Source organism: Babylonia areolata, chromosome 23 (genome assembly GCF_041734735.1).
Source record: "Babylonia areolata isolate BAREFJ2019XMU chromosome 23, ASM4173473v1, whole genome shotgun sequence".
Taxonomy (NCBI): Eukaryota; Metazoa; Mollusca; class Gastropoda; order Neogastropoda; family Buccinidae; genus Babylonia; species Babylonia areolata.
This window is the reverse complement of record NC_134898.1, coordinates 26,169,383-26,181,046: the sequence shown is the minus strand read 5'-3', so window position 1 is coordinate 26,181,046 and position 11,664 is coordinate 26,169,383. Positions and strand designations below refer to the sequence as shown.

General features: G+C 47.4%; 1 protein-coding gene across 2 annotated transcripts in view; it reads left to right on the top strand.

The window, feature by feature from the left end:
- The first annotated feature begins 3,847 nt into the window (after window positions 1–3,847).
- LOC143297901 (protein still life, isoform SIF type 1-like) overlaps window positions 3,848–11,664 on the top strand; it is a 355,426-nt gene continuing 347,609 nt past the window's right edge. For both annotated transcript variants that reach the window (XM_076610448.1, XM_076610447.1), the window contains exon 1: window positions 3,848–5,549. In XM_076610448.1, the coding sequence (XP_076466563.1) occupies window positions 5,455–5,549 (95 nt within the window). In that variant the 5' untranslated portion in view covers window positions 3,848–5,454. The remainder of the gene's footprint in view (window positions 5,550–11,664) is intronic.

Genomic DNA, 11,664 nt, shown 5'->3' with positions numbered 1-11,664 from the left:
ACACATCTGTTGTCTGGGACTATTCACATGGTGTGTGTGTGTGTGTGTGTGTGTGTGTGTGTGTGTGTGTGTGTGTGTGTGATGTTTCATGTGTCTTTTGTGTCGATGCGCTCAAGTCTTCAAAGTAGAACACGATGTTTGTGGTGCAGTAACTGTGTGCTGCTGTGTGCAACGTTTCACCACAATGTGTGTGTGTGTGTGTGTGTGTGTGTGTGTGTGTGTGTGTGTGTCACATAGCTGCGGGCTACTGCTGTGTGCGTGTCGGTGTGTGTGTGTGTGTGTGTGTGTGTGTGTGTGTGTGTGTGTGTGTGTTCGTGTGTGTGTGTGTGCAAGGCACTATCGATCTGATTTTGTGAAGCCGCTTGAAGATGGGGCCATGCCATGATATTATAAATCGTCATCATTTATAATTCATTCCCTCCACCCACCCACCCCCTCCCCCTCACCGCCCCATCTCTCTCGACCATTCCAAGCCGTTTTCTGTCATCCGTCGATCGTTTCTGCCTGTTCCAGAGCAAGGAGACAAGTGGCTTTTGTGCTGGGGGACACAGGCTGGCAGTTTGGGTGGAGGCAGCATTGGGAGGAGTGACCGCCACCAACATCGCGGCAAAAGGATGAAACCACGGAATGGGTGTGTAGTGGAAGAACATAAACCGCCGTGTGAAACTGCCAACCGACTGAATAAATTATTGAGAGCGTTACCAGTGGATTAAAGGGGGACGGAGGGGAGTGTTGGGGGGTGGGGGGTGTGTGAAGAATTTTATCGAGATTGGGAGAATTCAGAAAAGACTGGAGAACACTTGGGGAACGCTGAAAGGACTGGGGAACATTGAAAGGACTAGGGGAACATTGAAATGACTAGGGTACATCTAAAGGACTAGGGGAACATTGAAAGGACTAGGGAACATTGAAAGGACTGGGGAACATTGAAAGGACTAGGGAACATTGAAAGGACTGGGGAACATTGTAAGGACTAGGGGAACATCGAAAGGACCAGGGGAAAATTGAAAGGACTAGGGGAACATTGAAAGGACTGGGGAACACTGAAAGGACTAGGGGAACATTGAAAGGGCTAGGGGAGCATTGAAAGGACTGGGGGAACATCGAAAGGACTGGGGAACACTGAAAGGACTAGGGGAACATGGAAAGGACTAGGGAAACATTGAAAGGACTGGGGGAACATCGAAAGGACTGGGGAACACTGAAAGGACTAGGGGAACATTGAAAGGACTGGGAAACATCGAAAGGACTGGGGAAATTGTAGGGATAAGGGTACTCTTGAGAACATTAAAATGACTGGTGGAGACACACAACTGGGACGATTAGCTTCAACACAGACAGTCGAGAAAGGCGCTGTATTAGATAGGGGTGTGGTGGGTGTGTGTGGTGGTGTGTGGTGTGGAGGGGGAACGCGGGGGGTGGGGTGTGGGGGGTATGGGTGGGAGGGAACTGAGGGAGTGTCGGACCTAGGAACAGAGGTGTGTGTCGAGGGGGGGGGGGGATCGGGGGGGGGGGGGGGAAGGAGAGAAGGTGGGAAGGAGGGGGTGGGAGTACGGGTGGGGGTGCGGGGTGTGGGGTGTGGGGGTGGGGATGGTGACAGATTCCCCACAGAGCGGGCCACCAGAGGCAGCACAAAGTGCTGGCGGCAGTTCAGTTCCAGGAGCAGGACTTGATCTTCTTTCTGCTTGTGGCCTGTTATGTGTGCTGTGCTGTGCTGTGCTGTGCTGTGTGTTTGTGTGTGTGTGTGTTTGTGTGTGTGTGCGTGCGTGCGTGCGTGTGTGTGTGTGTGTGTGTGTGCGTGCGTGCGTTCGTGTGTGTGTGTGTGTGTGTGTGTGTGTGTGTGTGTGTGTGGGTGCGTTTTTTGTTGTTGTTTTTTTGTGTGTGTGTGTTTGTCTGTGTGTGTGTTGTGCGTGTGTTTGTGAGTTCGTGTGTGTCGTACGTGCGTGTATTTGTGTGTGTGTGTGCGTGCGTGTGTTTGTATGTGTGCGTGCGTGCGTGTATGTGTGTGTGCGCGTGCGTATGCGTGCGTGCGCACGCATGCGCTTGTGCGTGCGTGTGTGTGTGTGTGTGTTTGTCGGCGAGGCAAGTATTGATGTGACCGACATTTAGAGAGAAGGCAGAAGGAGTGGAGTGGAGTGGAGTGGTGTGGTGTGGTGTGGTGGTGGGTTGTGTGAGTGAGCGGCCGGTGGGTGGGCGATAGATAGACAGCTTGAAAAACCATGTGAGAGGCAACAACGACGACGATGTGATACAGCCGTGTGTCTTGTATTGTGTTGTGTGGTTGGGTTTTGGCTGGCAGGCACTCTTCCTTTCACTGCCAGGCGACACACAGCTGCTGCTGCTGCTGTGACACGTGTGGTGATGGTGGTGATGAAAGGAGGGAGGCCCACAGCTTGCTGAACTGAAGCATCACTCTCTCCTCCTACGGACACTTGAGGGAGTCGCAGCGACTTTTGATGTTAGCTAAGGGCTGACTTCATCAACACACATGGCAATCTGCTTGCTTGCTATACAGCTGTTCGGATAAAAATAGAAAGGAAAAACAAAAACAAACCAACAACACAAAAACAACAACAACCCGAAACTTTTTTTTATATTCATTATTAATTTTCAAGTCAGCATATCCCCTGTCAACTGAACTTACGCAAAAAAAAAAAAAAAACCAACAGCTTTCTGTCTTTTTTAACTCTTTCCATACGAACGGCGAAAGAGACGACGTTAACAGCGTTTCACCCCAATTACCATCATCAAAATATTGCAAGCGGAAGGCTCTTATACTGAAGAGGTGAATGTTGACAAAGAATACCACAATTCTGACGACGGAAGCTAAAGGTTGGGTCATTGAGACACCCACTGGACATCCGAGGGGTCTGTGTAGAGGAGAAGAGAGGACTGGTCGTACTGAGTGAGTTAAAGTGAATGCAAAACTCTTCAGTGTTGTCAGTTACTTTGCTGCGGTTGTGGATTTGGGATTCTGTGTTTTGTTTTGTAAGTAAATTTCACTGCGACTTTCATATGATACCAAGTTGATGATTCAGGGCTTTGAAGAATCCATGGAATCCCACACCACCAATCTGTGGCTGATGATGCCACCGCTGGATCTGCACTGGTTGTAGAGAGAATGCTGGCACCGTTCAGTCAGAGAGAGAAAGAGCACAGTGACATGTGCAGAGTGCAGAGCAAAAATCGAAGCTGGCTTCTGAGACACACACACACACACACACACACACACACACACAATACACACACTACACACACACACACACACACACACACACACACACACACACTGAACACACACACACACACACACACACACACACACATACATACATACATACATACACGCATACACACGCACACAAACATACACGCATACACACGCACACAAAAATAAAATAATTAAAAAAATCAATTGGTCGATGTTGAATGTTGAGGAGGAGTAGGAGGGAGTGTTTGCCTCGCTGAGTGAAGTGGAGTGTGTGAAGCCGGTGGCTGCTGTTGTGTTGTATTGCGTAATTTGCAAAAAGGAGGGAAAAGGTTGTGCTGTGCTTACATTGCCTGCCCGTTAGGCTACTGCCTGTGCCCCCACCCCACCCCCCACCCCCTCTCCCCCAGCCCCCCCCCCACCCCCCACCCCCCACCCCTACCCGCTCACTTCTTCTCACATCGATCGATCGTTCGTCTGGGTGGCGGTGGCTTGAGTGGAAGCCGGGAAGAGGTGGTGTGTGTGTGTGTGTGTGTGGCGAGGGGGAGGTGCCGGGAGGGCGTGTGGCTGTGGGGGTGGAAAGGACGAACCGCGGCCAGTCAACATCTTTCTTTTGCATCGCTTGGATACTGCTGTACTGTGTGTGTGCAGGCTGGCTTTTTCTTCTGCTGCTGCCGCCGCTGCTGCCTGGGTGTGAGTGACCACAGGGAGAGAGAGAGAGAGAGAGAGACAGAGAGAGAGACAGAGAGAGAGAGAGGAACAGAGAGTTTCCTACAGAAAATATGACCCTCCGTCTCTTCTCTACAGACAGCTAGAGTGGATTATGTGTCACATGCTCAGTGTCAATACGCAGTTGATTTAGCGCCGAGGGATTTAAGAAGTCGCAGCAGAGACTCAGTTCCATGGTGTGTGTGTTGTTGTCGTTGTCGTTGTTGTTGTTGTTGTTGTTGTTTTCCTCACCAGTGTGTGGATGATAAACGCGGTTTGCTTCTAGCGGCTGTGATCTCCGTATGGATATGTGGTGTGTTTGGGTTTGGTTTGCGGAGAACTGTCCTTAGACTTCTGTTGTTGTTGTTTGTTTTGTTTTTTTCTCTCTGGATTTTGTGTGATGGTGACAGAGGCGAGTTGAAATGAACGTTTTCTGTGTCATAGTCTATGGATACGTGGTCGTAGTACGTGGCGGTAACATGGTTTCGTAGTTCTCCGGTGGACTCGGGTAGGTGACGGGTGTTGACGTAGATCTCAGCTGCGTTCAGGACGTGTAGATAAGTGCTTTGATGTTAAAACAACTACACCGCCTTCATTATATATGCATCTATGTGGTCGGTTCTTAGTTCATCACTTTGCGTGAAGTGATTGAAATACACTGGCTACGCTCCAAAAGACTCTTACCAGCACTTCGTTTGAAAAGAAGTGTAGGACATGAGTGCAAAGAAACGGGTATAACAGGCCTATTTCGTGTTTTGTTTTTTTGGGGGGATTATATTGTTGGGTCTGTGTATCTACAGAACATATTTTCGACAATTTTTTTTTTTCCATATGTTTTCTTCAGTGTATATTATGCTGCGGAGTCGGGGAACCAACCTGTGATTGAGTTTACGCCGTTTCGTGATTCTACGCCCGCGCATTTTGTCACGGTGATTCTACTACGTCAACAGTTCGTGATTCTACGCCCGCGCATTTTGTCAGTGATTCTACTACGTCAACAGTTCGTGATTCTACGCCCGCGCATTTAGTCAGTGATTCTACTACGTCAACAGTTCGTGATTCTACGCCCGCGCATTTCGTCAGTGATTCTACGACGTCAACAGTTCGTGATTCTACGCCCGCGCATTTCGTCAGTGATTCTACTACGTCAACAGTTCGTGATTCTACGCCCGCGCATTTAGTCATTGATTCTACGACGTCAACAGTTCGTGGTTCTACGCCCGCGCATTTCGTCAGTGATTCTACGACGTCAACAGTTCGTGATTCTACGCCCGCGCATTTAGTCAGTGATTCTACAACGTCAACAGTTCGTGATTCTACGCAAAATTAATATTGTTGTGCTTTGTTGTTAATTTCTTTTGTGTGTGGCTTTTCGTGATTTCCGTGCTTTCAAACATTCGTGATATTTCGTTGTGTGATATTCTATTCTAGATCTTTTTTGGAGTGTCTGTGAGGACTTGGTGATTTGTGGAACAAGGGAAGTGCAGTAGTACTTCAGTGTTGAATAAAGTGCACGTGTACTACCGGAGTTGGTCGCCATGGGCAACAAACTGTGTGCACCGCTGTTGAAAAAGAATTACCGAGGACATGAAAGCCATCCCTGGAATATTAGGAAAGATTCGCATCTGCTCAGGTTAGTAAACCCAGTGTCTCTCTGTCTCTGTGTCTCTGTCTGTCTGTCTCTCTGTCTGTCTCTCTGTCTCTCTCACTCTCTCTCTCTCTCTCTCTCTTGCTCTCTCACTCTCTTGTCATGCGATGTGTATGTAACTATTTTTCCTCAAACTTTTTTTTCTCTCTTGAATTTCCTACACTAGTTAATACACGTTTTCTTTTCGAGGGTTGGATGAAAACAGGCCGGTAAGTGCCTGTTGATTTTCATTTCCCTCAACGAAAACAGTTTCGATTTCGATTTTGTTCAGTGTGTTTGTACGTATGTACATGGCATGTATGTATGTACGTATGTGTGTTTGCGTCTGTACATGTGTGTGTGTGTGTGTGTGTGTGTGTGTGTGTGTGTGTATGAACTATCTTTATTTACATTTATTTTGTATATCACCCAATGCTTAGCCCTTATACCCCGCAAATTTTCACAAAAGTTCCCTAAGAGGGGGTTTGCGTACGTGTTTGTATGAAGTGTTTGTGTGCGTGTGTGTGCGCATATGTGTGTATGCATGCGTCCGTAAGAGAGAGAGAGAGAGAGAGAGAGAGAGAGAGAATATGTGTGCATGTGTCTGTGTGCACGCGTGTGTGTTTGAACTATGAGTTGTTTGTCAGTTTCAGTGAGAGAGAGAGAGAGAACAAAACGAACATTTATGGACAGACAGACAGAGAGAGACACAGGGAGAGACAGACAGGGACACACACACACACACACACACACACACACACACACACACACACAGAGAGAGAGAGAGAGAGAGAGAGAGAGAGAGAGAGAGAGAGAGAGAGAGAGAGAGAGAGCGCATAAAACAAAAACGAACATTTATACGGTACAGGCCACACACAACCGCTACTGCAGGGAATTCAATCTTGCAACTGCGATATTTAGAAACAGATAGAGAGAGACACAGAAAGAGAGACAGACAGACAGACAGACAGACAGACAGAGAGTAGCGCTCAGCGAGATACTGATACTGCTATGGATAATCGATCCACACAGTCAAACAGACAGGCGCACGGATAAACAGATTTTAGTACCGCCAGGAGGGAGCGGGGAGATATAAAATGACACCCTGGGGGCGGGGGGGATGGGGTGTGGGGGGGAGGGAATGTGGAAATGTGGAGGGAGGGAGGGAGGGGAGAGGAGGGGGTAGGGGGGTAGGGCAGACAAGAGAGGGAAGAGAATAAGAGAGACGTGGGGGGGTGGAGATGGGGGTGGGGGGGAGGGATGGAGGGAGGGAGGAAGAGAGAGAATGAAAGAGAGAGGGAGAATGATACAGAGAAAAAAGAGATGTATTGAGAGAGAGAGAGAGAGAGAGAGAGAGAGAGAGAGAGAGAGAGAGAGAGAAGAACTCGGACCTCGAATGTTATACTGAGCGAAAAAGGATACGCTACACCTTTAAGTTCGCTATGCTCTCTCTCTGTCTCTCTCTCTGTCTCTCTCTCTCTCTCTCTCTCTGTCTCTCTCTCTCTCTCTCTCTCTCTCTCTCTCTCTCTCTCTCACACACACAGACACACACACACACATCCACACACACACACACACACACACACACACACACACACACACACACACACACACACACACACACACACACACACACACACTCAAACAAACACACGCGTGCGCACGTATGCAGACACATATACGCACATACAAACACACACACACATACACACACACACACACGTACGCATTCATTCATTCTCACACTAACACACACACACACACACACACACACACACACACACACACACACACACACACACACACACAGAGACACACATTCATTCATTCATTCATTCAGACACTAACACACACACACACACACACACACACACACACACACACACACACACACACAGAGACACACATTCATTCATTCATTCATTCAGACACTAACACACACACACATACACACACACACACACACACACACACACACACACACACACACACACACACACACACACACACACACACACACACACACAACACACGCACACACGAGTACGAACGCACGCAACAGGCACGCAGCGATCACTGATCGCTTTGCACCCGTTTAACCTTCCCCTTCCCCACATCACTTCATTCTCCACCCCCACTTCACCACCCCTCCCCAAACCACCACCAGGACTACCACCACTGCCCCCTCACTCACGCACGCACACAGTTGCACGACAACAAAAGACCTTCTTTGTTAAGATCATTCATTTTTAAGAACGTCTAATTAATAATTATTACGTTGGGTTTGTTTTTTTTTCTTTTTCTTTTTCTTTCCTTTTTTTATATTGTTGCTAATGTTTGTGTTTGCGGATCTCGCTCATTAATTCTAATCCCTTGAATGTTTGATCTGGGTGAAGATTAATGAGATCATAAGGCGTGCGTGCATTTGAGGTGCATTGGCTACTTTTTGTGCACGTTTATTTATTTTTTTTAAATTAAGCAGTGTAATTCATCGAGCGAGAAAGGACGTCCAGTTCTTAAGCGATGAGAGAGCGCTACCTCAGAAGTATGGTTCAAGTGTGTTTGCTGTGGCAACCTGGGCTAAATCAGTTCGTGTCAGACTTGTCAGGGCGTCGGTCGTTTCCGTCATCACAGCTCGCGTCACTCGGTTGATGCGAGTTTTTGGTTCGCGTAACTGATTTCAGTTTTAAACCTCTCAGTGGGTGGGGTGGGTACCTGATGCATGATTCAGTATGAAAATCTATTGCAGTTCATTTTATCTGTACATGGATATGTCTGTTATCTGTGTTGTTTCCTGGATACCATATATATATATATATATATATATAGATAGATATAGTGCTGTATTTGCAACAGACATTCTGGCGCCATCTATATTATATATAGAATGATGGCTGGCAACCCTGACCTTTTAGTTTCAGCTGCAGTTTCCCAAGGAGGCGTTACACTGTGTTCCGGGACAAATCCATAAACGCTGCACCACATCTGCTAGACAGATGCCTGACAGCAGCATAACCCAACGTGCTTGTCAGTGCCTCCAGCGCATGCATACATGTAATGATGGTGTATATTTGCATCCCTGTTGGAAGGGATTTCTAGTACCTGGTTTTGTCAGAGGACTATACTTTTGTTGCCATGGGTTCTTTTGCACATGGGAGCTTGGGTGATTGTCTCACACGAATGACTGGACGCTGACAATCATATTCCGACTACGCACGGGGCACTGCCGCCTGCGAGACCACATGTACCGAATGAAGCTGTCACACTCCTGACTGCCCGTGTAAGACAGGCCCACAAACCCCGGAGCACATCCTGCAGTCCTGCCCCCTGTATCAAGATGCACGGACGCAGCAGTGGCCCTATGGAGCCACACTGGCAGAAAAGCTCTGGGGCACCAAAGAAGACCTCATCAAGACCACCACCTTCATTTCCAGCATAGGACTGCAAGTCTGAGACCATGATCACGGGGAACGCAGAAAAAGAAGAAGAAGACTGGACGCTCAGTTTGATTGTCCACTCAAACTGGGGAGAAAAGGGCGAGAGTGGGGATTCGAACCCAGACCCTTTCCGACACTGTATTGGCAGATTAGTGTATCAACCATTCTTGCCACCTTGCACCTTTTAGTTCAGTCGTAAGGGGAAAGCGCTCCCCTCGCCCTCCGCCACCCCTCCCCCCCCTCGCCGCCCCCCGCTCCCCCCCTACAAGAGTAGTTAGTCAGCAGCAGCTCAGTGGTTAAAGCGTGTTTGGTTGCTGCTACACCAGTCTCATTTTAAAACAGCGATCTCTGATGTCTTTGTTTTAGTGTGCAATGAAACAAACAACAACAAAAAATTAAAAAAACGACCCATCCTCCGATCCATTTTCACTTGATGAACACCAGACAGGTTGTCATGACCGGTGAAGAACCAACTTGAACACTCCCAGTTTCACTTTCAGTTTCAAGGAGGGCAAGGAGTGCGGACTGATCCATATACGCTACAACACATCTAGATACATAAGTAAAAAGCTAACGTCTGATTATGCATAAATCAAACGCTCGCTGATAACGCGTCGTGTAATACATGAACATAAAATGGGATGACATCATTTTGCAAAAACCAGAAACTAAAAAAAAAAAAAAAGTAAAACAGATTGAAACATGGCGAAATAAAAGATAAGTTGGAAGGCAAAGTATTGAAATAGAATAAAAATAAATGTGGGCCAGCTTGAACACTAAATTGCTGAGACCACAAGACACTGTGAAGTGTTGATGAGAGCTGAGAGAGAGAGAGAGAGAGAGAGAGAGAGAGAGAGAGAGAGAGAGAATGAATGTTTGAATGAATGAATGTTTTCGGCCATGGGCACATATACATATACTGGGATTTTTGGGGAGGGTTAATAAGCAATGAACGAAAGATACTATACCAATAGACAGCAAACAGAACTCACCAAATGACATCAGTTTCACTTACACAATGTGAATCAGTTCTGTACAAGGTAAACACGAGCAGATAGCTAGCAGACAGTATCACATCAATCTGTAGTCAGGGGTGAGTCCCTTATACTCATCATTTTCATGTTATCTCAGAAACAACCTTATTAACCTTTGGTTAAAAACTAACAAATTAAGTTCTTTTTTTTTTTTTTTTTTTTGGCCTTCACGAAAACGCTGTCTTCTTTTCATAGCAAAGAAAATAAACTTCGAAACAACACGACTGATATATATATATATATATATATATATATATATAGATAGATAGATAGATAGATAGATAGATAGATACACAGAGAGACACAGAGAGAGAGAGAGAGAGAGAGAGAGAGAGAGAGAGACTGAGACTGATTTAGTCATTTTAGGCCACAGACTGATGTGGACGAGAGATGTAGAGAAAGGGAGTGTGGGAGGGAGAGAGAGGGTGGGAGGTATTTGGAGAGAGAGAGAGAGAGAGAGAGAGAGAGAGAGAGAGAGAGAGAGAGAGAGAGAGAGAGAGAGAATTGGATGTCAGTAACGATTCTGATTTCATATTTCACGCGCTTTGACAGAAAACAAGGCCCTTTACTAAAAACATCAAAGTCAATACTGTCTTGAATTTTCATTGCCACATCGGCGAAAAGGAGAGAGGTGAAAGTTTGGGTGGGGGTGGGAGGGGTAGGGATGGAAGGGTGCTGTGGGCGGGCGTGTGTGTGTGTGTGTGGGGGGGGGGGGTAGGGGGGAGGAGGACAATTACCATAGCTCACACTGGCAGCAGATGGCGCTGACAGGGTGCTCATAATGTCGTCATAGAGGTGTGACAGGGTCACGTGAGGGTGGGAGTGCGAGTTGCGTCACTGGAGCGAGAGAGAGAGAGAGAGAGAGGGGGGACCATGTGTGGGACTGAGAGGACACAGGCTTGTCAAACAGGGCCCACTGTAATTAGTCAGCCGTTGTCATGGTGAGAAAGACACAGACAGATAGATAGATAGATACTTACATACATACATGTATATATTTCACATACATACACGTGGAAGACGCTTGCTCTGGACCGTCCAGCTTGGCGCAGCAAGATCACCACAGGAGCCCGTGCATCTGAGGCCAGGTAGCATCACCGAGGCGCAGCGAAAGCGTGCTGTGTGCGCTCAAGGCCCTTAGTAGCAGCATCCACTGCCACGACAGCACCCACTCACTGGTGTCCCACATGTGGGCGAGCCTTCAGGGCCCGGATTGGCCTCATCAGTCACTTCCGGAACCACGGCCCACCGATCTTCCATCTTGATTTTTTGAAGCCATGGTCATCTTGGAATCTGAAGGTGGAACATTATCACATACATACATACATACATACATCAAATCAAGCCACGCTTCTTGCAGGGGGTGAAATCGATAGGTGGATAGGTAGGTAGTTAAAGTAGACAAGTGGGAAGGTAAGAAGGTAGGTAGATATGCAGGATGGTAACTAGGCAAAGCAGGTAGCTGGGTGGTTAGAGAAGTAGGTAGGTGAGGGTATGTAGCTGGGTATTGGCAAGCAGGTAGACAGGTACGTAAGTGGGTAGGCAAGTGGTAATAGACTGGCAGGCAGGCAGGCATGTAGGTAGGTAGGTAGGTAGGTAAGTAGGCAGACATACATGAATACATACACACATAAACGTACATACGTACGT